This window comes from Rhinolophus hipposideros (genome assembly GCF_964194185.1).
Source record: "Rhinolophus hipposideros genome assembly, chromosome: 8".
Taxonomy (NCBI): domain Eukaryota; kingdom Metazoa; phylum Chordata; class Mammalia; order Chiroptera; family Rhinolophidae; genus Rhinolophus; species Rhinolophus hipposideros.
The window spans coordinates 88,571,290-88,595,485 of record NC_138054.1 but is presented as its reverse complement, the minus strand read 5'-3'; the positions used below and the strand labels follow the sequence as shown (position 1 = coordinate 88,595,485).

Genomic DNA, 24,196 nt, shown 5'->3' with positions numbered 1-24,196 from the left:
CAGTGTCACCTCAGTGACCCTCTAACTGCCCCACGTGCCCACTGTCCTGTCCCCGTTTCCAAATGAGGAAGCAGAGCCTGGCGATGTTGGTAACGGCCTACGGTCACCCAGCGTCAGTGCTGGAGCTGGGATACTACTCCACTCAGACGTCCAAGGTCACTGTCTGAGACCCCCCACACACACCTCCCACAGCCTCCCACCCAGGTGGCAACAATGTCGGAGCCTCTACCCCACGCCCCCTAAGAACCTGAACTTGGCAGGCAGCAGCCCCAGTGTTCAGAGGCTGGGCCCATGTTCACTCCACACACTCTCTGAGCACCTGCTACGGCCAGGCCCTGAGCTGCACCCTGAGGTGTGATGTGAGCAACACAGACTGTCCTGGCCCTGCATCCCCGACAATTCTGTTTAGATGAGGGGGCAGAGTTCCAGTCATTACAAGCAAAATCGCTGTGGTGAAAAGTTTAGGTGCCACAGGAGCTAGGAGTGTCGGAAGCAAGGAAGGGTTTCTAGAGATGTCTGCACCCCCACAACCTCCCTCGGTGGCTCCACCATCCCTCTCACCTCTTCTGCCCCCACCACACAGCAGCCCATGTCCCATCTTTACGCTTCCCTCCCGTCTTCTCCAGCTGTGACCTCCCTCCCCCACACAGGACCCGCCCCAAAGAAGAGGGCTGTCCTTCCCTCTTGGGCCCAATCTCACCCCCAGCGTGGAACACAAGGGCCGCCCAGCTTTTGCCGGGCGGAGGGGGGCAGAGGGGAGTGGCCACTGCTCCCTGAGGGCTCTCAGCCAGGTCCCTTGGTCCCCAACAGTTCTAAGCTGGGGGGGGGGGATGACGGCTGCTAGGCTCTACTTGCCCCCCTTTGTTTATTTATTTATTATGATTTTTTAGTCCAGTTAAAAGGTTTACTATCCAGACGCGTCTAAGTGGCCTCACTTAGCGTAAGTAACTCTATAAATCAGGGGAACTGTTAGCATGCACCGCACAGGCTGGCCATCAATCTCCCCCAGGTCACAGCCAAACAGGAAGGGGAGAAAAAAAAGAGTTACCACCCAGGGGAGGTTTAAAACACACACGGCGCACACACAGACCGTGCGCGCACACACTCAGGCGTCTCTGTATTTGTACAATCATTACATTCACACGTGCACATGCAGAGCGGCCCGGAAACTGGCAATGCTGCGTGTGGTCACCATAACAGAGCACAAACACGGCTCCTGCAGCCAGAAGGAGAGACAGAACCTGAGGTGGGAGAGCCTGGGGTGGGGGCAGGTCCAGGCTCTCAGGGCCCAAGCTGCCCTGCCCAAGCGAGTGACTCTGAAGGGCTGCGGAGGGGCCCTGGCCCCCTTCCCTCTGTGGCCCCTGCCTCTGCCAAGCCCAAAGGCACCAAGCTTTCCCCTTTTGTGTGCCCCAGGCAAGCACTCAGAAGGGAGGTGGAGCCCAAAGAGAGGAGCAGGGAGGCTCTCAGCAGCCGGCCACTGCAATGGGGCCTTGTCGTCCGAGGTCCTTGTGCATTGGGACCGGGCATGCCCCAGACACGACACAGGACTCGAGAAGGGCCGCACTGTCCAGAGGCGTGATTAGCTGCTGTGCAGAGAACTCGCGGGAGCCAAGGCGAGCCGAGTGCCCCGAGCAAGCTTTCCACAGGAGCCTCAGGAATGCCCTGCCTTTTCACTTCAGGAGAAGCAGCGGATGGGCAGAGCGTGGTCACAGGCTCCACGCTACCCCCAGAGGGGCCGCAGACCTAGAAGACCCCAGTGGGAACTGGAGTGGGGAGGCCACTCCTGGGTGGGCACCCCCGGCTTCTCCTGGCATCCCTTCTGGGTTCCTAAGACAAGGCAGTGGGAGACCCCCTTGCTCACCTCCTTTCACACCTCGCCCCAGAGGCCCCCCTGGCTCACCCACCCGCCAGCCTGCCTGCCCGCTGCATCTCCCCATGAACTCTATTTCTCTTTCCTCTCTGAAAACAACTGAGCTGTAAATACTGTTTAACCTTCTCCCCCCCTCCCCCCCACCCCCTCCCCTCCGCACTATAAAAACACAAATATGCCATAACTCAGCCGGCCTGGCCGCCCAGCCTCCAACATGCCCCGCGCCCGGGCCTCTCAGGAAGGTCATTACAAACGACTTTCCGATTCACTGCTCCTGAAATAATTTTGTGTATTAAAACCTGAATCTGCACTTTCTGGGGCCGAAAGCCTCGCTTAATTATGGCGGGTGTCCTTGGGACGGACAGTGATCCTTCACTCGCCAGCCCGTGCTCCAGCCCTCCACCCGCCAGCCCGCCCCCCTCCCTGGGCCCAATCTGTTTTCAAAGTGTGTCTGTCCTTTATTAAATTGTTTTCTTTTCCACATTATCAGTTGCCATGGAGACCTCATCTCTCGGATTATTTGAATTTCATTATATCTATTGATTTGGGAGCATTTCATCTTTTTTATTGTTTTTCTGTCAATTTTCAAAACGAATAACCATCTAATTTGCGTCAGTGCTGATTATGTTTGTCCCTCAATAGAGGTCGGCAGCTGCGCTGGGGAAACAAATCAATGAAAAACCATCATAAAACTCCCCACTCCAGTCTCCAGGATGTGTGGGTGACATTCCACGCCTGCGAGAGACATACTCATCAGCTCCAAGTTCGGCTACGGTGGCGGCCGCTCCACGTCTGCCTCCTCCGGCCTTAATATTTAATTTCGCGATTTGGGGCATTAGTGGTGTTTTTATTAGTGCGTGTGCATGTGAGTGTTTCATAGTGGGCTGGTTGTTTCGTTAATTTGTGGGTGAGGCAGGGAAACCCCGAGGAGGGCAGGGAGGTCGGTCCTGGGGGTGCGGTGGGAAGTAGAGAAAAGGGGGAAATCTCTGAGGAGGGGACGGAGGACCAGGATGAGGGGCTGTTAAAGGGGGGATGCGGAAGGGGAGGAAAAGAGGGAATTCAAATTGCTTACTTTGTTGGTTTTTTTTAAATAATTTATGCAATTTTAAGCATTTATGTATAAATTTTTTAATAAGCCACCCTGGAGCAGGATGGCCATTAACGTCCCAACGTCCTTCTGTCCAATGGGCTGGCGGAGAGGATCAATTTCTGAGAGTACTTTCCCTTTTTTATGACATGATAAAATGCTTTTAAAGCAACTTACACAAATATGGAAATTTTTTTTCTTTTTCTCCGTCCCCTCTCCCTTCCCCTAACAGCCTTCATACCCACCAGGGAGGGGGGTGTGTGGGCACACACACGTGCTCATGCTCTCGCCTGCTGGGGAGGGGGGCAGCGGGGGCGGGCAGGGAGACAGCCCCAGTTCTAACTGGAACTGGCCGCCTGTCCTTCTAACAAGGGCATAAACTTTCATTACCCATGCACGCAGTCAAAGACAATTTAGGGAAACGCGCTGCTCGGAAAAGGAAAACCTCAGCGATTCGTGGCCCACGCCGCAGCCATCTGGGGGGCTCTCGCCTCCAATGCCAGGGAGCCGGGGCCCTGAACCTCTGGCCCTGCCCTGCAGGACACAGGGAGGAGGGGCCCTCGTGGGAGGCAGCTGTCAAGGGAGAGACCAGCTGAGTGCGAGGGTCTTCGCCTTGACCAGATGGGAGCACCCCAGGGTTGGGCAGGGGCTGGGCCCCCTCGGTTGTGCCGAACCCCCCCGGCACTCCATTAATCCCACCAGGCATGGGCCCTTGAAGGCAAGCGCAAGGCTCTTTATTTCTGCCACCCAGTGCTGGCACAGAGCAGAAGCTTGGCTCTGTGGGTGGATGGACAGAGAGGGACCAAGTGAAGACAAAGTAGGAAACCAGGCCCAGAGGTCCTGAGGTCCGTGAAGGAGACTCACCAACGCGGGGGAAAGGCTCCCTCTCTAGGTGTCACCTGCTCTGAAAGCGGGTCTGGGGCAGGAATGCCACAGGGTGTAGAGGATCAGGAGCATCAGAGTGAGAAGGGGTGGCCTGGCCATCATCATTCCTATCTTGGGCCACAGCCCCTAACTCCCTGAGATGGAGCCCCCGGCCCTATGCAGAAGAGGGCAAGTGGCCAGTGCACAGCTGTGGGGACCACCCTTATTTCCACATCCCTCTCACCTTGCAGCCCCTCCTCCTGGTGGGGAGCGGGAGGAGGAGCCTGAGGGGTGAGCCCTGCCAAAGGCCGAGGGGAAATGATCCTGGTTTCCTGGGTGGGCCTGGAGCCCATCCCCACCCTGCCATTGCGGGACAGCGTCCAGCCCTCTGAGACCACACTCGGGCACCTGGACATGGGCAGCTTCCAAACAAGAGAAACTGACATGAGAAACGTGGTCCCCCTCTTAAAGCCACTTTGAGCAAGTTACATCTCTGCCCGGGCCCTCAGCATCCTAACGTGCAACAGGGCTGTTGAAAGGTCGATGTGGGCTGGCATGTCTGGCACCGAGCCGTGCAGGCCCTGGAACTGCCACCATACTTGGTGGTGACTCAGCAGGGTCCCCCCTCAGGGGCAGGAAGGGCTGCCTCTTCCCCAGCCTGGGGGCAGGGACAGTCAGGGCACAGTCCAGCCTTGCACGGCCCCTGTCTGTGCCCAGGGATCTGGGGGTCCTTGGTGTCCTGCTTCCCCCAACCCCCAAAGCCCAGCTTTCTCCTTGAGCCGTCACATACCTTGGCCATCCAGGCCCAAGCAACCTCTTACCCTGGAGCCTGAGACCCTCTCAGGAGGCAGGCATCCTTTCCTTGGGGCGAGCCTGACTGTGGGCAGCCCAGGAGGCCCCACGGCATCTTGGATCCTTGGCATCAGCCGCAAGGGAGCACCCCTGGTACGGTCAGGCCACCCCCAGTCCTCAGCGGGGACTCGAGGGGAGCAGGGCTGCGCCCACCATCCTCCTCTTCTGTAGTCAGATCCCCCCAACTGTCATTAAAATAACAAGTTTCTGTTACAATCTAAACATTCCCACATCGCATAAAGGGTTATATTACACCCGAGTCACTCCCGGGCCCGTGTTTGCACAGAAAAGCTCACGGCAGGTCCCCCCTCCTGACGAAGTGACTTATTAAAGTTTAAACAGTAATTAACAGAACAATAAAAATAAAGGGATGTTTGGGGAGTCATAGCGCACACAGGGTTTTTGGCAGTGCCAGCAGTTTTTCAGTGCCCTGCGCTGGCAGCAAAATGCGACTAAAGCCAGGGGGGACGGAGGACAGGGCCAGGCTTGGGCCGGGCCAGGGAGACTTCAGTCCTGAAGGGTGAGAAACTAAGGCCGGAATGGAGGGAGTGGCTGAGGGGTCCAGGGGGTTCATTCGGGGTCTGCGTGGGCTGCCAGCCCCATTGGGATGGGCTAGCAGGGTAGGCACCATGTGACAGGACAGAAGCTCTGACACCCGACCGAGCAGGGCTGCAGAGGCTTTGCGATGCCGGAGCCCAGCTCGGCCTCAGGCACTTCCAGGAGCCCAGTGCCTCAGTCACATCCAGCCAACTCCGGCATGGACCTGGCCGGGGGAGGTGCTGGGTACCGGGGCACTGTGGGCATCACCAGCCCTGCAGTTCATGATTCCTGGGCTTCTCCCCCAGTCGGGCAGGCACTTCTTCCCGCTGTGGCTGGGGCGGTGAAGCGCACAACTGAGAACTCTCCTGAAGCTCCTGGCCCCTACTAAACATGAGTGTAAGGACGAGGGAAAGGCCTTCCTCTCTGCCCTCTGGGAGGGGAAGACCAGCCGCCCAACTCATGCTGGGCCCCATGTTAAGGGAGGAAGCACCTGGCTAGCTGGGTCAGCGTGGGCCCCACTTGTGGGATCCTCACTTGCAAAGGTTCTCAGGGAAGCAGGCCTGGGGGCAGGCAGGCCAAGCCAGTCATCCTTCAGCCTCTCCTACCTCCCTGCATAGCTCCGGCCTCAAACACCTGGCTGTGGGCAATGCCAGCCAGAGAGAGGAGGGGCTCCACCTGGCCCAAGGAGCCAGCCCACTAGGTGTTGTTTCTTCAAAGCCTTTGGGGTTGGGGAAGAAGGGACAGCAGGAACCCTTGGTGGTCACAGTACATGCGTGTTATCTCATGTCAGCCAGGTAATGGACACCAAGGTACTGCTGGGCTGGCCCTGGACTTAGCAGCCCCCCAAGCTGCCCTCTCGTTTCTTCCCTCTCCCCTTGGGCCCTGGCTGTCAGAGGCTATGCTGCGGGGAGGGGTCCTTTGGCCATACACCCCCGAGAGCCCATGGCCAGTTTTGCTGCCCTTGCCTGCCACCGCCCCTGCCTGTCCATTTTCTCTAAGGAGAACCACTACAGAAGCAAGGTTCTCCCCTTGCCACGTAGCACTAGATGCCCATAGCGGTTTTCAGTATAGTGTCCCCAGCTCAGGTTCTGCCCACTGGGCCAGAGCCAAGGGTTGGCCTGAGGATACCGTAAGGCCCATGGGAACACTGCGCCCTCCTCCTGGCCTTCTCCATCTCCCTCTGCCTCAGTGCGCCAAACGGCCCAGGACCGCCATAACCCTTCTCCCGCACGGTCCCTGCCACTGAAAGCCCGGACCCGCATCAAGCCCCAAACACCAGCCCCTATCCCAGGGCAATCAGCCCCTGGTCTCTGGCACAGGCTCCATGCTGGTTCTTCCACATCACAGCCCCAGGGGCTGAGCAGCTGTGGGCCACACGTGGAGGTGAGATGCTGGGCTGGGGCCCAAGACTTTCTAACCTTGTATCTCCTGAGGTCTGCTTCCTGGGTGGCTGGTGGGCACAAAGTACAGGGACTCTGGCCATGGCTGGGCGCCCATAATGTCGGGCCATGCCACTGCCTGTCACAAAGACCCCTGCAGACACAGCCAGCCAACGGAGTGCAGGGGCCCAAGGAGCTCAGTGCTCCAGGCACAGAGCACTTTGCCCTGCAGATGTGAGCAGGAGCCAGCAGCTGTCCTCCCCCTCTCTCCCAGGCAAAGAGCTTTGGGGCTCCACTCCCTGCCCCAAGATGAGTGACTCCTGTGAGGGGAGAATGGAGGGTCGACGCAAAGAGAAATCAGGAAGGGGGCAAGTGAAGCTACCCAAGCCCCAGCTGCTCTGCTTGGGAGCCAGGCTGGAAGGAATGACAGAGGCTCAAACCCCCTTGCTCCTGGAGGAGGCTGGCTGAGTCACCCAGAGCCAAAGTTGGGGGAGGGTCTACGGAAGCGCACTCAGGGTTAGAAGGACTGGCGGAAAGCAAGGCACCAAGGAGGGTGCCTCGGTAGAGACAGAGGCCTGCTAACGGGTGTGCTCTAAGACGGGGAACAGGGAGCAGGCTGCTTCTCCTAATTGGCTGTTTCTAGAACCCCCCAACCTTCTCCCCCGTCCGAGGGGCACGACAAGCTTGGCTCTCTGGCTGGACGAGGAGCTCCCGAGGGCAGCAGCTATCACGCCAAAGGCCGTCCTAGATTTGCACAGAACTTTACAACTGGAAGGAGGCCTGCAAGGCTAAGAGACTTGTTGAAAGCCCAGGTCACTCACTTGTCGGGACCAGACAAATCCAGTGACCCAATTCCCAGTCCGGGCCCCTCACGACAGATCCAATTGCCACACATTGCTGTTTTAAAGGGGAGCTTTCTGCAGCCTCTGGGGACTGCTCCAGGGCCGATCAGCCCCAAACACCACAAGAGTTCTCTGTTAAACAGACTTCCAGCCCCCCACCTGGGCAAGGACCCCAAAGGGCTGACCCAGCACCTGTAGGGTGCAGGGCCTGGAATTCAGGCTCCTCAACTCTCCAAGGGAAGCACAGCAGAGGCTGGCTGGCTGCGGCCTGGCTTAGCCACTAGCAATGGGTAGGACGTGTGGATGGCTGATCATGTGAGAGAGTGCCCGGGCACATAGAGGAAGAGGGCATATCAGAGGCAGGGGCTTGTGAGGCATGCTGTGAAGGGGAAACACCACCGTTCTGGGATGAGGGTTAGGGCCTGGGGGACAGAGGCCACCCCAAGGCAGCCCCAAAGGAGAAGGTGGGGATGGCAGCAGGTGGCAGAGGGGTGCTATGGATGCTGCTGACACCCCACCCTTCTTACAGCCCATCTCCACAATCCCCTTACTGAGGCCAATAAGGAGGACATGAGGGGACTAATTTAGGTGTATTTTTAAAACTGGTGGAGGGGTTTAGCAGTTGTCAGCCATCTGGAGTAAGGAATTACCGTCACTTCCCTGATCCTATCGTCCCTAAACCCAAAGCTGGTTATAGTGTGCGGGGGAGGCAGCAGGTGGGTGGGGTGCGGGGGCCTGTTTCAGGGAGGCACCCACAGTCCCAGCAAGCACCTTCCCTCACCATTGGAGGGGGCCTGGAGCCCGGGGAGGGGCTGGAGAGCCCAGTGTCCTCTGTGCCCACTCAGGCTCCCCCACCAGCTCACACACGCTCACTCCCTCGGCCGCGCCAGCTCGCACAGGGGCCGTCAGGTAAATTAGATCTGAAAGCTGACAATTTCTGACCATATTTCCTTGATTATTTCAAACAAATGCACAGCAGCCGCTGTAAGGAGATTAAAGTGACATAAACGTCCCGAGTGGGAGGGGGGAGGGCAGAGGATTCAGGTCACCCCCATCCGTCCCCCGCCTGACAGACGCTATATCGCTATCCAATCCAATAAAAAATCCCCCCCTTTTGCTTTAATTAATTTTACAGCTAGCTTGCTTAATTACTTTCAATCAAAATCCTCCTGCCATCGCAAAATTAGAGATGGTTGAGCTCCATTAGCCTAAATTCTTCATTTCCATATAGAAAAGAGGCTGTCTGCATAGCCAGCCTGGGCCCCTGGCAGGACAGACGCCCGTCTGCCCGCCCGCTGCCAGCCAGCCCATTCCTGGCTTCCGCTCCATGGCCGACCCTGGCCTGTGCATTTCCCCTCATTCTCCTCCACTGTTGCTCCTTGGGCTGAAGGAGTCGAGGTCCAGAAGGGGTACACTCTGACCACAACTCTCCCTCTGATTCACGTGGGCATTGCAGAGCTGGGCTGGACCACCAGGCCCGGCTGCTCCTGGAAAAAGGAGTGGCCACTCCTGGGATCCTGCTTCCCTGCTAAGGGCCCCTGCAGGTCCCCTAACATATCTAGTGCCCTGGCTGCCCGAACCCGGGGCAGACAGTCCTCCTGGGCCTTCTGCCTCATCCCTCCTCATGAAGCAGAGCTCCCAGCAGGGCAAAAGCACTTCCAGCCGCAGACTTTGGCCCTGGTCACTACAGACCCCTAGACCCAACGTCACCCAGGGTCTCCTCTCTGCTGTTTCCTGGCTGGAGTCCTTGCTCACTACCAGAGGGACCCCAGGGCCAGCTGTTTCAATGGTGCTAACAGGCCATGTAGCAGCCCCCACAAACTCGGGTGTTCTCCAGGGGCCCTTCCTCACCCTCCCATATCCCTGGTTCCCAGCTTGCAACAGCTGCTCCTCCACCCCCAGCCTCGGTTGGGTGGGTGGTGGGTCTGGGCTCTGTCCACATCCTGTGCTTGCACTGGCTCCCTTCTCCTCCCATCCACCTGCCTCATCCTCACAACCCCCAAACCCAACTCTGGAAGCTCCATTTCAGGTTTTCCATGCTACAGCCCAGAGTGTCACCACAGGGTCCAGCCCAACCTGGGCTCTAGCTGATTAAGGATCTGCAACAGGATATAGGGATTACAGTAAAACCTGGCTCCGGATCTACAGGGGCAGGAGGCCAGGTCCCGGCTCTGGGACTCCCCTCCCCTCCCCCTCTGGCAAGCCCCATCCCTCCCAGCTGCCAAGCGCCTAGGAAGGCCAAGCTTTTGGGCCCTTCATGGGGTCTGGGCTGGATGGTGGGAAGTGGAATGACAAGGGATTGCATTATGGAACCCAGGCAGACAGGCAGGACCAGGAAGCCTACCTGGTCCTCCTCAGGGAACCCGGATGGAGATAGGGTATCCTGGGTCTGGAAGGGCAAAGCCATTGCCTGGTGGGGAAAGAGGGTTCTAAAGGCTCGGTGAGGCCCTTCCAGGCAGCAGGCCTTCCAGTTGCCCCATCGCTGTGGCTGAATGACTCGGGTGTGAGGCCAGCTCTGGACTTAGGGCAGGAAGCTGAACCTGGACCTCTGGAGCTTATCTTTCTGAATACCAGGGACACACAGGCCAGTCTGCAGGCTGCTCGCTGGTCTCTTGCTCTAAGGGTTAATGCAAGTCTTCCTCTCCTTGGGCCAGTTGAGTGTCTCAAACATATCCCAAGCACCTACTTAACATCGCCCCTGCTGGCCCTAGTGACCCGTGGAGAATGGTTTCAGGTGTCAGGGAGCTCCGAGAGGAGTCCACACACCACTGAGGGCACAGAGGGGAGGCCAGCTGTGAGTCCCCGGAAGGCTTCCAGTCCAGGCCTGGGCTGGTGCAGAAGGTAGTAAGGAGGGTGGTGAGCAGACACAGACACGCTGCCCAGAGCTCCTGCCCCTCCTGGAGGTCTACGTCCTCACTCCTGCCCCCTCCCCAGTACGTCATCAGCAGGGGGGACTAGGTGGCAGGAGAGGCAGGAGCACCCCCAGGGCCTGGTGGTGCTGATTTCCTGGTCACTCTCCCTCCCCCTGGGGAAGGGCTGAGCCCCAGGCCAGGTCTGCCTCTGCCTCACCATGCCTGGCACGGATGGGTTAAGTTGGTGGAAAGGTGGCTGGAAGAGCAAGTTCTGGGCCAGGTACCCAGAGCTTGAAGGGGCACGGCCCCCATGAGACAGCACCTCGCCATCCATCTCTGGCCTGCCAGGCGCTACCTGGGAAACAGGGACACCTGCCTCCTTCCACTCAGGGCCTGGCCACCTGTCCTCCTATACACCCTGCAGAGGTCCCAGCTGATACCTCGCTTCCTCTGCGAAGCTCTCGGAGATCACCACCCTCTGCAGGGCCCCCTTCCTCCATCCTCTCATCTCATCGCACCCTGCTCCGCGTGGTAGCACTTCTGTAATAACTTGTTTAATTACCCCTCTATCTCACTAGACTGCAGGCTCTGTGGGACGGGACCACTGTTTTAGCATAGCGCCTGACCCAATAAATATTTACTGAATGAATACAGAAAACTAAGTGCTTCTCAAGTTCATTAGGGGAAGAGCTGGGCTGGGGGCAGGGAGCTGACTCCTGCAACAAGCCCTGTGGAGCTCTAGGAACCTTTCCAGTCTGCAAGGGGGGGGACTCCTTGGGTGGGACTCAGGCTGAAGCCCCTTCTCTTGGGTCTCTGACCCTCTTGAGCCTCACGCTCACCTCCAAATGCCCTTCCCAGGGCTCTGCCAGAAGAACAAAAGAGGCCCCAGTTGTTCCAACATTTCTCTGGGAGAGGAACAACTGTTGCTGGCCAGGCCCTTTCTGAATAAATCCAGCAACTGTTTGCAGTGCAGTGCAATTCTCTCCCTCCACCTCCTGTCTCTGCCCCAAAAAGGAGAAAAGGAAATTGAAAAAAAGATGAGGAAAATCCCATCCCAAGCCCCACAATCTCCTACACCCACTATCAAGTCTGTCTGAAAATGTTACTCACACAAAGAGGGCAGAGGGACAGCCACCTGCCATTGCAGACAACTGGGACAGCCGCAGCAAAGGGTGAGGCTGTGAGATCAGGATCCAAAAAAAGGAGGTGAGGGAGGGAAGGATAGGGGTGGGGATGCTGGGACAGGGAAGAAGGGGTAACAGGAAAGATGCAGGAAAAGGGAGAGAAGAGCCTTTGGAGGGCCGTGGAGCACCTGGCCCTGCAGGAAAAAGGCTCTGAGGATGGGGATGGGGAGGCCAGTGACCTGCAGACAGCGGCAATCTGCCGCCTGGGAGGCTCCTGGGGGCCAGGCTGAACGGGGAGGCAGGAGGTTTCCGGGGGGCAGTGGGCACGAGGGGAGGGCCTGAGGGGTGGGAGGTGAAGGAGGGAAAGAAGTTGACTGGGGAGAGGGAGAGAGGTCTATTAAAAACCTCTCAGTGCGTAACACAAAATGCCAGGGTTTATAGCTTCATTCTTGGCATTGCCGGGACTGAGAACCCTGCACAGAAATGTCACCGCTTGTCATGTTTAATCACCTGCTGTTTGTTAACACCTTCCCTGCAAGGAGCCTGTCTCAATCTGCCCCTGGGCCCCCAAGGGACACGGAAACAATACATCCCCATCTCCTTCTCTGGGCTCTTGGCCCTACCTTGGGGTCTGGAGGGAGGAGCTCCATTTGCCACCATTGAAAGACCTCCCAGGAGCCCCAAAGGGACCCTTTTCCTAGCAGGGTCCTAGCAAGGGGCTGTGACCTCCGGCTGGGGATTGTGTGCTTGGCGGGGCCCAGTGCTCCCAGCCTAACTGCCTTTCTCCGGCTCCTTCTGCCTGCCTTTCCACGCGGGTTGTCTGTCCATTCTGTCTAATCCACTCCCGGCCCCCCACCCTGGGGATCAGAGAAGATAAATAAAGGAAGGCCCGCTCAGATCCCCGTAGCCTGGAATTCACCAATCTGTCTGCATGAACAGCAACTGCCACATAACATCTAACATTCAAAGCCACCATCCTTCCAGTACAATCCTGGTTCACACCATCTGTGGTTCTGGCCTGGCTCTCTCTGAGCATGCTTTGCTGGGTTGTTTAGACTAGGAATTCTCGGTCCTACTGCCCCATAATTCTGTCCTCTGGAGTGGGAGTAGGTGTGGGGCGGGAAGGTGGAACAGGCCACCCCAGCCGCGCAGGTCTTCCCAGCAACACCTGGCTGTTCCCCACCTCTGTCAGCCCAGTGTGGTCCACACCAGCAGGAGCTGGGTCCTGCCTCATTTTACACCTGTGCCAACGCCCCCCAGTTCAGCCCCGTGCAGGGACAGCTGTCTGCAAAGCAGCAAGTTTATTCTGTGCAGTTCCCATTCCTTCTAGCAGCAATGAAGGCCAGTGGTAGGCTGAACTGCGAGGGTCTCCCAGGGAACCCAGGGCAACACCCTGGCTTCCCTTCCAGCAAAGTCCATGCTTACACAGGAACACATGAGGCCATCAGGCACCTGCGAACCTGTCTCCTAGGAGAATGCCTGCTCACTTAGACGTTCTTCCCGAGCCGCCCTACGTCCAGTCCATTCATTTCCATTTCACCAGAACCATGTCAGAATGTTTTGCAACTCCCTTTCACCCTTCCCTGCACACAGACAGGAGTGCCCCTTTCTCGGAGAGAGGCAGTAACGAATGCCTTGAGAGGAGGCTTCCTCCAAAAATCTCAAAATCATTTGCCTCGACAACTGCATTTTATCCTGCAGGCAAGGCCCAGGGAAGTAAGTGTCCACATGTTGCAGGTGGGCTACAGAGACTTGGACGGAGCAGCACAGAAAATATCCAGCATGGAAGCACCCTCCTGGCTCTGCAGGAAAGAGGCTGCCATTGGAATGGTCCTGGGGAAGTCCCTGTGCCCCAGGAGAAGGAAGCCCTACTCCGAATCTGTCTCCCTGCATTTGGGAACAAACCCCTCCGTGTCTCTGGGCTGCCTGTTTCCCGACCTGTGAAATGAGACAACTCCCTGTGTCTTCCTCCGAGGGAACTGATGAGGAGCAATGCGCTCTTAGATGTGGTGTGCTCCGCATCTCTCAGAAGGAAGACGCTAGGCAAACAGACTCATGGGGTTCTGTTGTAATGATTCTGCATGGTGTCCCATGTCCTCTACGTGGGGGGAGGGAGTTCGCTGTTAGAGGGTGGGGAGGTGGGGTTGCAGCTGCAAGTCCTTCTCTATGCCTGGCAGAGGTTTTCTAGCAGGGCCCTCTCATACCTGGGGAGGCGTGTGTGCACACGCACTTGAGTTCACACGTACCCAGTGGAACGCAGCAGCCCACAGAGCACACCTTGGTTAGTGCTAGACGGTTTTAGGTGGAGCCAGCTGTAAGTAACCCCTCCTAGACAGAGACTATCGTAGTTCGTGAGGTGCTTGGGCCCCCTAGGACCCCGAGGGAGGGGCACGTCAAGCTGCCCACCCTCCTGCCTCAGAGATTGAGAGGTTCACAGGACATGGGTCTTTCCAGTCCTGGGCAAACCAGGCCGGTTGGTCCCCGTGTTGCTGACTACATGGTGTGACACTTGGGAACTGCTCCCAAAGCCCCGCCTTCTGGGTTCAGAGAAGTGCTGTCTCCTGGGTGAGCTGACAACACAGGGCCTCCACATGCCCAACGCACATCAGACAGGAGCCTCTCTTACCTGGGGATTTTGGAAAGCTGCTCCCCTCATTGAGAGGGACCCTGAGCACACGAAACACATCCAACTCAGCAGCCCATGGTGGAGCCCAAAAGGAGCTAGAGAGTGGGGCCTGGCTTGAGGTTTGGGGGAACCCCCTACTCTACAATTGCCAGAGCCACTTGGATTTATCCGATGAGCACGGTCTCCCAGCCAGGCCTCGGTATAATCCTTTCATTAATTTACTATTCGATGGAAAATTACTCCTCACCCAGGAATTTAAGTTTTCATCTTATTTTAAGTTAGACTCTTAAAGCAATTACCGAGGCATCTGGTCATGACTTCACTGCGGCGCTGGGCCCTGGAGGGGAGAAGGGCAGCCCTGAAACTGCACAGACCTCTGACTCCAGGCCCCGAGGGGAGTGCAGGAGAGCAGGGAGCCCCTAAACACCTGTCCTGGGTCCTGGGAGGGAAGTGGGGGGCACACTGTCATCTCTGATATTTGCTGTTTGTGGAAAAACTCCTTTCTAGCAGCACCTGTCCCATGAACTTACGGGTGACAGTTGTTGAAAAGCTTCAGCAGCTGGTGCCGTGGGAGCATTTTCTATTTTTAATTGTTTGATCAGAATATTAACTCATCTAGGCCCATTCCCAAGACACACTTCCCAGCCAAAGGGTTTCCCCCATTTCCCAGACCTTCCTCTCTTTCTCCCTCTCTAGTCAGAAATCGACTTTGAAATTAATAATGGGAGACACAGACCTCGGTGAGTTTGCAAAGCAAACTGGAGAGCACTGGAGAGAAAAAGAAAGCAGGCTCCTCGCCCAGAGGGGCCCCCGGAGCAAACCTTTGCTCTTCTCTTTGAGCCATGGACCCGAGGCTCCAGCGCTGGACAGGCCGGCTCACGCACCAAGGGACGCTGCTACTCCAACCTGACCCCTACTTTTCCTGGCTAACGGAAGACTCAGCCTCATCTGTTCCCCTCCAGCCAGCCCCGCTGATCCAGTCTGCTCACTTGTCAACTTTGAGGGCTGAGCAGAGGGGCTGGGGACACTCGGGAGGCCCCCAGGGAGCAGGCACGTGCCCTAGCTCAGAGGTGCTGGCAAGAGGTTGACTTTTCCTTTTAGCTTCCGTTTCTGAGAGGAAAGGAGGGCAGTGTCTCTATGGAGAACCTGCCAGCAACTCCTCTGGCCCAGCCCACTAGGGGAAAGTCATACACCTCAGCCCCACTCAAGTTTGAAATGGACCACGCTGCTGAGAAGAGACTGCTGGAGACAGAGCCACCCCCTCGGCTCCCTCACCCCATCCTAGGAAGGCCCCCCACCCCACAGAGGGGCCACCTGGCCTCTTGGCTTCCTCTGCCGACATGCCTTTGCCCCCCCCCCCCCCAATGTTCTTCCCTCTCAAGGTCACAGGGCTGTCCACACCAGGAATATTTACTCACCAGACTGGCCCTGTTAGCAACACTCACCACAAATATGCTTTCTGATAAAGTTGGCAGAAAAAAAGTTCTAGAGCTCAAAACAATGTCAGAAATCATCCCCCACCCCTACCAAGTGGGAATGAGGTGGGGCCTGCAAACAGGTCACACAACCAGCCCACGAGAGGCCTGGGGGAGGCTTTTGTCACTCTCATTCTCACTTTTCTTCTTCCTGTTTTACTTCCCAACATGTAGCCTACTGCCAGGGGACGAAGAGCTGCGGATGGTTCTAAGCTAGTGCTAGGTCTTGGCCCCCAAACTAGGTCTTGGAACAGCCCAGAAACAGGGGCAGGGGAGCAGTCTCTGCTTCCTCCAGCCAGGAGCTCTCTGGGTGGCCTCAGGAGGGCAGGGAGGCCTAGCGGCCTCTTACCTCTGCTTCTCCCCAGGCCGTCTCACCTCACTGAGCCCCTTTCCACCCGCCCGCCCTCCCTCTGTGCACATGGGCTTTAATGTTTTTATTACCTGTTTGACTCGCTGCCTTATTGCTTCTCCCCTTAATGGGGCCGTAACCGTGGAAACGAGGAATAAACGGCCACCAGAAAATGAGATGATTAAACAGGTCACCCTGGCAAAACAAACTCAGCCAAGGAACCCGTGGGGGTGGGGAAGGTAGGCTCCCCTCCCCCCACCCAGGGCCAGAAGGCTTGGACCAGACCCAGGACCTGCATCCTTACCATACTAGCACTGGGGCAGTTAGAGTGGGGCACCCCCTGCTGGGCAGTGGGGCACCTGGCCAACCCTTCCCTCAGGCTCCCCTGTCCCCACCAGGCAGTCCTCTGGGCAGGCTGTGGCTTTGGGCTCCTGGGCTAACGGAGTGGCAGTGAGGGAGGCCCTGATTTAGAGGGAGCTGGAAATCATAGCCAGGGAGAAAACACTGCCCGGTGACACAAAGTTCCAGAATTCTCACTCTGCTGCCTTCCTGGATGCCTCTCGCTGTCTCACTGTGCTGGAGTCCCTCAACCTAATGCATCTCCTGTTCTCACACAGCACTTTCCCTCCCAAGCTTCCCCTTAGGTCATGGAGAAAGCCCTATAGAAAAGGCCAACACAGGTGAAAGCTCGGGAAGGTTTCCTCTGGAAATGCTTGGTCTTCAGAGCCACAGGATTTGTCCATTCCCTTACTCTGTCTCTCTCCTCCAAAGCCAGGCAGTGCCCTTTGCTAAGAGAGGGCCCTCTTGACTTTAGGAAGGGGTCTCGGCAGCCAAGAGCCTATGACACTGGCCAGAAGAGCCCCAGGAGGCAGCCTTTGGAGGCTCTAACACACCCCACAGCCAGCTCAGGAGCAGCCCAGACACCACGCCAGGGGCACAGGTCCGAAGCCCTGGCAATGTGGGTGGGCCCTTTTTCTGGCTTGAATTGGGTTGAATTAACTGGAGGGGTCTGGGCACTGGGAGCAGGACCTAGAGAAGATGGACATGCTGCAGGACGTCCGCTCAGGGGGAGCTAGAGATGGACAACAGGAAAATAGAGCCCCGCACCACCCACTGGCTACTGCTCTCCTGTCCCTCACTGGGCAACAGATTTCATGTGTCAAGTCTGACCTCACACTCCAGACTTTCCTAGCCCCAAGCCATGGTCATGGTTAGTAGATAATTTAGGGGCCCCTTCAAATGCCTATCTTTATCTTTATGCCCCTTGCTCCTTTCATCTCATCCCCAATCCCAGGCCCCCTCCCTCATTCCTGTAAATCAAGCCATAGAAAGCTCCTGAGGAGCTAAAACCGAAGTCACCAACGTTTCCTGCCTGCCTCCTTCTGCCCCCACTAAGAAGATGGGGAAGCACTTGTTGACGCGGGACGTCAATCCATCAATCCCACCAGCACTAACCGTGGGAAGGCGTGAGACCAGCAGTGGGAGGAGATGTCAACGCACAGCTGTCTCTGATGGTGCATTATGAGCAGCAGTAGCAGAGGAAAGCAGGGGTCCTGGCCTTGGCCTTGTGGGGCCAGGGAACAGAAGTCTGAGACAGTCCTGACACACCCATGTCATGGGCATAACCAGACAGATCCTCAGGGGGGCAGGCCCCCAGGCAGCCTCTTATCTCTTGTCAGGGCCACCTGGGTGTGAGGCTGCAAAGGAGGAGGGGCCAAGAAAAGTCGGCAGGAAGGCCTGGCGCTGGGCCGCCGGGCAACAAGAGCAGGAAAGTGGCTGCCCCATGGGAAGTACGAGTTCTGCGCTCAGGGCAGGTGAGGAGCACAAGGCAAGAGCAAGGATCGACTGGCGAGCAGTCTAGGAGGTGTGGGTGGTCCCAGGGAACACGTCAGCTATCTCCATCTGTCCCAATACCTCCCCTCCTTCAGCACGTTCCAAGTTACCACTCCCTCACAAAGCTCCCTGGTCTCTCGGCCCCTGGTCTCTCTGCCTGCTGCGACCAGTGATCACACCTGCCTCCCTCCACCAGGTAGGCCCCGGAAACCTGGGAGGGACTAGGTGGCCTTCATTTCTGTGTGCGAATGCTTACTGAACTGCAGACCTCACGACCTGCATGGGGTCTCTTCCCCCACAGGAGACAATATGTCCTGAGGAATCTGGAGTGTGAGGGCGCTATGCTGTGGTCAGGTAGCCAGAGGGCTGAACGCTGGACCACCAAGTGGCCGCTTTTCACAATCAATCCAAGTGGAGCGGTCTGGTCTCCTCTGCACACGGGGGCCACCAGCCCCCCTTCTCCTCCTCCCTAGCTCCTTCCTCCTCCTGCCATACCCTGGCCCAGCTACCCCGGAACAGCTGCTGCTGGCCTTGGGGGCCCACAGGCTGTAATTACTAGAGAGCAACTTCCTTCCCCCTGAAGATGAGGAGGAAGAGAAGGAGGAGAAAAAGTAGGAGGAGGAGGAGGAGGAGGAGGTGGTGCGGTTGCAGCCTGGGCGGTCAAGGTTTAAAACCCAGCGCGCACGCGCACCAAGGGCAGTGTTGAAGAGCAAGCCTTGGGGCTGGGTGGGAGCAACAGCTTGAGCCCTCTAAGAATGGGGGGTCAGCCAGAGGAGGCTACTGCGGGGCAAGCGCATCACCCACCTGGCAGGGCCTAAGAAGAGGAGGAGCCAGCGCCCAAGCCTTCCCGGCCCCACCCCGGCCCCTGCCCAGGGCCTGGAGCCAGGGGCAGCAGCTTTAATGAGGAGGTGCTGCTGCCGTGACTCAGCCCTCCAAAGGTGCCTCCATTTATTTTATTTTTCCATCATAAAAAACCAAGCTGCAACTGAGCCAGTTTCCCTGGCTGTGGGGGATGGGCGAACATGGGCAGTGTCCGGAGTCTAACACCGGCTCCAGTACCCTTCTTGGAGAGGAGAGTTAATGGGTTTCCCTGGCTGGTCCCTGGGGGGGATGGAGGGGGGCGGAGGGCCTGGGGTGGGGCCCCTCTAAGGATCCTTCTAGACCTGCCTGCTGCTCTGCTTCTGCCTCCTGTTGGAGGGGAATGCTACCGCAGGCCTTTCATCCTGAGGTTTGCTCTGCCGTCTCATAAGTAGTGCCGGTTCTGGTTCTAGGGCCCACATCACCACAGTTCAGAGCTGCCTGTTTCAAATGCTTTCTTCCAAAGAAAAAGTCCAAATGATGGGCTTCTCACCTCATCCGCTCAACCCCTCCCCCAAGATTGCCCCACTGCATGGTCCTGGTAACATCAAGTTGGGAGTCGGAGAGCCAGAGACGGAAAGGTTATCTGATCCTCACTTCCCTCCCAACGTCACAGCCAGCCTGTTTGAATGGTACCAGGAAACTCGCTATTTCCAAGACAGCCCATTCTGTCCTTGGCTCTGACTGCTCCCTCGTGCCAAGATGGCACTGGAGCACCTACCCACCACAGCAGACTGGCAAAACCGGTGCCCAACCTGACTGCAGAGACTGGCCCCAGCTTAGACTAGTCGGGTGGGTGGATCTGGCCAAGTAAAGGCCTGAGGAAGGAAAATCGAGGGCAACCTGCTCTGCTCCAAACCCGGCATGGAATCTCTTCCTCCAGAAACAGCTTGTGAACCTTCCCAATCCCCAGTACACACTGGGTTTAAGGTGTAACCACAGCCAGCAAGGCTCCCAGAAGCCTCTACTCCTGGCAAGGTGCTGGCCTTGAAGGGCAGGCTCACAGAAGCCCTGAGAGTCGGCAGGTAGGCTGACACTCAGGGCAGCAGGGACCTGGGCAGTACACACAGGAGCTGGGTTGGGAACGCTAAGTTCTTTGCTCTCTGGGGTCAGATGGAAGAAGTTGCCACCTGGAAGAAGTCTGCAGCCTTTCTTTTCCTACCTTGAGAGTGTGTGCCCTTAAAGCGCGTGGCTACTAGGAAATTCCACTCCAAGAACCAACTACTGAGCCAACCTGGCTCAGCTCCCTTGACCCCGTCCTTCCTGGCCTCCTCCCACAGCCGAGGCCAGGGCCAGGATGCAATGCAAGGGGGACTCAGCCTGCAGTCCCAGCAGAGCTTAACCCAGGGGAAAAGCGGTAGGCCTGGCTCAGCGATTCCTCCTACTGATTCACCTCTACAACATGACTGCAGCCATGGTACCAAGGGGTCAGTGCCGCCCCTCGTCGGCTCCCCCTACAGTCCCTGGCCATCCCTTTCAACTTGCCTGTCTGATCCTTTACCTGGCAGTGCCTACCTTGGATCCTCTGATGGATATCTCTAGCCCTGGACAGCCCCTCCCCTTCTTCTCAAGCTCCCCCTAAGGAGAGTGGGGCAATTATAACCAGATCCCAGAAAATCAACGGCAAGTTCCTTCTCAAAGCTCTACTGATGTTTCATCGCCACTTTCATTGCCCAGGCCCCAGTTTTGTCCAGGGCCTAGGAATCAGCGTAGTGGGGCCTAATCCTGGGGAGCTTCCCAACTGCAGGACGGGTTTACCTGAGTCTGAAAGCTTCCTCTCACCTCCCCTCCCCCCCCTGGTACCCTCCCCCAGGGAAATCACTCTAAAAGGGCCTAATGGAACTGTGTCCTCCTCTCTTCCTCTCTCTCCTCCCTCCCTCCCTCTCTTTCTCTTTCCTTTTTTTTTTTATTAGCATTTGTGGAATTTATTCCCAAACTCTCCTAATCTTCCGTACACAACCATTTGATTTGCATAACCCAACCCCCTCTCATAAAAACTGGCTGCTAGTTTAATTAAAAAATGTAAATTTGCTGTCATCTCGGGGCCTGGTGAATTAGGACGACATCGGCATTTTTTATTGCTAAAGACGTCCAGATTGATCCAGCCCTTGGCTGAACTATGGTGGGGGTAAAGGGGTCCACATGGCCCCTGCGGGTCTTAAGGTCCTGCTGTCCCCTTCTGAGAAGGCTTGGTTTTCCCACTACTGAACTCTGGCCAGAGTGCTTCAAGACCTAGACCTGTCCGAGGCTAGAGGCGATGCTAATCCATGCTCCAGCGCTTATGGAGTCCCTGGTGCCAGCAGCCCTTTGGGGCCTTGTATTGTGCTAGAGAGGTCCTCCGTAGCAGCTGCCCATCATCCCCCAAAAGAAGAGAGCCCCTCACTGCACCTGCAATGAGCCCTGGCCAGAAATGAAGCCCTTGGCCCTGGCTGTGCCCAGGAGGACATTCCAGAGGTGAAGGGAAGATGAACATGGAGTTAGCCCACAGACAGCTCAGAGGGGATCTCAGAGTTCCCACCTGCTTCCTTTTTTTTGTGAAGAGGGGAAAAAGTGCTTTTCTTCTGAAGTTCTGAGATTAAGTGAAACTTCCAAGTTCAGAGAAAAGGCTGAGATGGTATCACCAGATGACTCCTCCAGGAAACAGGCAGAACTTTGACACCCTGGAGCTCCCCTCACTGAGTGGCCAGAGTCCAGGCCTGGGTCCTGCTGGGAGGGCCCTGTTCTAGCTAGAGAGGGATAAGCTGACCTCAAGGGCCCTTCTAGCTTCTAGGAAAAGTTTCCAAAGCCTGTCCCTGGAGTGTTGGGAGACGTGAGTCTCCCTAAGGCCCAAGAGAGATGGTACAGGAGGTTCTGCCACCCACAGGCCCAGGAGGCCCTCTCTCGAGTTGCAGACACCCTACAGAAGGGCTTTGGAGTCGTGTCCCCACAGCAGACTGGGAAGGACTGGTTGGTGCAGGGCAGGAGGATGGACACCAGCTCCAGCGGGCACCCAGGTTAGGAGAAAGACCAGGAAGGCCCGCCTTCCAGCTGAGTAATTGTTGGGTCCCATGTGCCTGCCCATAAGCAGAGGCTCGCCTGCCTCAGGTAGGAGGTGGTGCATTACCGGCCTATCTATAAGGTCTGCTTCTTAGCTGGGATGGGTGGGGTCCCTATTTCCGAAGAAAGGGGGTGGGGCTGGAGAGGGAGGAGATGAGACACCTGATTAGAGGTGGGGGCAGGCTGCTTCTCTGTGGGAGTGGAGAGCAGGGAGGGGCAGGGAGGGGCAGGGTGGCAGCACTCGCCTTAGACACCTTCATCGCTTTGCCCAGTAGGGGGTGTCACATCCTTCATGGGCACAGAGGTCCTCAGGACCTCCACATCAGATAAGCCAAGACCACACCTGGCTGGACATAGTCTTGAAACTCTGTGAATGACCCCTCCCCACCCCATATCCCCTTCCCAAAGCCAGCTACCGTGTCACCCACCCTGGACTCCCTTGTACTGCCCTCCTGTCCTCTCTGCCCACTCCCTTTGATATCAGGAGGTCAAATGTCAGCTCATGGGTCCCAAGGGGCAATGCTATGAACTTGGGCTCATTATACACAACAATTCTAATAGCCACCAATACCACTTATCCTTCTATAAATAAAACAGGAGGGTTCAGAGATCATTCTCAATGACTTATCAACCTGTTTATTACTGACTTCTTTTAAAAACATTTAGGGAGAAGCTGCTTTTGTCAGCCTACGATCTAAGGGTCCTGGTCAAGTTTTGGTTTTAATAGAGAGGGCTAATAAAGCCTGAGGAGCTCATGGTAAACCACACTCTGGACTCAGGTCAGAACCCCAGGTGGGGAAAGAAGAGAAATAGTCAATAAAATTAGATTAAAACCAACAAAACACCAAAATGTCTGCCCCAGGCCAGCACCATGTTATCTGGAACCTTTGCCTAGCCACCATCCTAGGTTCTCCCCCCGCAAGAACCAGAAGTCCAAATGTAGTAGTTTGGTCTACCCCTTCCCAGGGTGGGGGCTAAAACAGGGGGATGGAGAGAGTCCTGGGCCCCTCACTTTGAACTGATAACAGCCACCTCATCCCACGGATTCTCAGGTGAAAAATACTCATTAGCCATAATAAGCAGCTTGATCATCCGACACAGCCTTGTCCCAAATAAATTAAATTCCTTTACCTTGAGACAGTCGCCCCGAAACCAGACTAACCACCTTTCCCAACAGGACGCTGTTTTCAAAAACTAAACCACCCCCCACTAAAAAAATAAAAACACACACCCCACAGCCAGAGATCTTTGCAGGGAAACACACACACACACTCACACACACACAGAAAGAACACAGCCATTAAAAAAACACGGAGAACAAAAACCCCCACAAAAACCCCCTAAATCCTCTCTCTGGGTGCCCCCCAGCTCCCTCTCCCCTCCGTTCTTTCATAATGACAAGCATCAAATTAGTCATAGTCACTAAGCAAGAAACAAATAATAACAATAATATCATCCAAAGCCTCGAAATCCAGAAACCAGGGCGAGAAGCGCGGCGGCACGGGACCCTCTCGTGGCCAGCCCCCGCCCCCCACCCAGCTGCTACCTCATTGGGCTAAAAATAATAACTTCCGTAAAAGAACCGAAAGAAAAGTGAAAGAGCCTCCCCTGGTTCCCACCGGCCGGTACCTGTACCAAGATCCATTCTCCTCTCTTTGGTCCCAAATTCTTCGAGGATCGCCAAAAAAAGAAGAGGAAAGAAAAAAGAAATCTGTTTAGTCTCTCGCTGTGTGCCCCACTCCACACCCCCTCCGCCCCTCCGCTCGCCGCACCCCCCATCCAGGAGCGGACAAGTCCCCGGGACTGGGGGAGAAATGCTAAGGGGGCCCGGGGAGGGAGAGCGAAACTTTCCCTCCCTCCCCTCTCGCTCTCACGCTCCGGCATCGCACACTCAGAGCCGCTTCGCTCTGCTCTCGAGTTTATTAAACTAAAAGAGAAACTATTTATAGACGCGGTCCGGGTCGGGGGGCCCGGCCGGCCAGCGAGGCCGAGGGGCGCCCCCGCCCGCCAGCGGGGCGCGGTTCCCGCCGCCCCCGCCCCGCCCGCGCCCCCCGCCCCGCGCCGGGGTCGGAGCCCCGCGGCGCGCCCCCGGCCCTCCCCCGCCCCACTCGGGTACTCACCATAGTCGGAGAGTCGAAAGCCGAATTCACTTAAATAATCAACTTTCATAATACTTAATTAATGCCTAATTGCAACTGATTACTCCCCGAATAACAAGTTGTTTTAAAGCCCTGATGTCATTGCTCCTGACGGTAACACTCAGGGTAACAGTTTGGCAGGAGGGAGCAGGCGGGCGGGAGCGGCCGGGGGCGCTGCCAGGCGCCGAGGTGATTGGCAGGGCGGCCGCGGCGCCGCCTCCTCCGGGCCAGGCCCGCGCCGCCCCGGCAGGTGAAAGAGCAGAGCTCGGCCCGCCCGCGCGCGCGCCCGCCGGGATGCCGGAGTGAATGGGCTCGCGCTCGCCCGCCCCGGGCCCGCTCCCCCACGCGCGCTCGCGCCCTGCGCTCGCTCCTTCACAGACGCGCGCACCCCGCGCCCGCTCCGTCACACGCGCTCCCCCACCCTCCGCCCGCTCCCTCGCACGCGTCCCCTCTCCCGGGTGCGCGCGCGCG

The 24,196-nt window shown here is 57.1% G+C and overlaps 1 protein-coding gene across 2 annotated transcripts in view; it reads right to left on the bottom strand.

The window, feature by feature from the left end:
* Nucleotides 1–24,196, bottom strand: part of CASZ1 (castor zinc finger 1) — a 139,749-nt gene that overhangs the window by 21,807 nt on the left and 93,746 nt on the right. Inside the window, exons 1-2 of one of the 2 annotated variants that reach the window (XM_081055782.1) lie at nucleotides 23,708–23,970; nucleotides 23,217–23,255 (exon numbers count right to left, since the gene is read on the bottom strand). In XM_081055782.1, the coding sequence (XP_080911908.1) occupies nucleotides 23,217–23,255; nucleotides 23,708–23,756 (88 nt within the window). In that variant the 5' untranslated portion in view covers nucleotides 23,757–23,970. Of the gene's footprint in view, nucleotides 1–23,216; nucleotides 23,256–23,707; nucleotides 23,971–24,196 lie in introns of those variants that run through there. The other variant, XM_081055783.1, reaches the window with a different exon arrangement.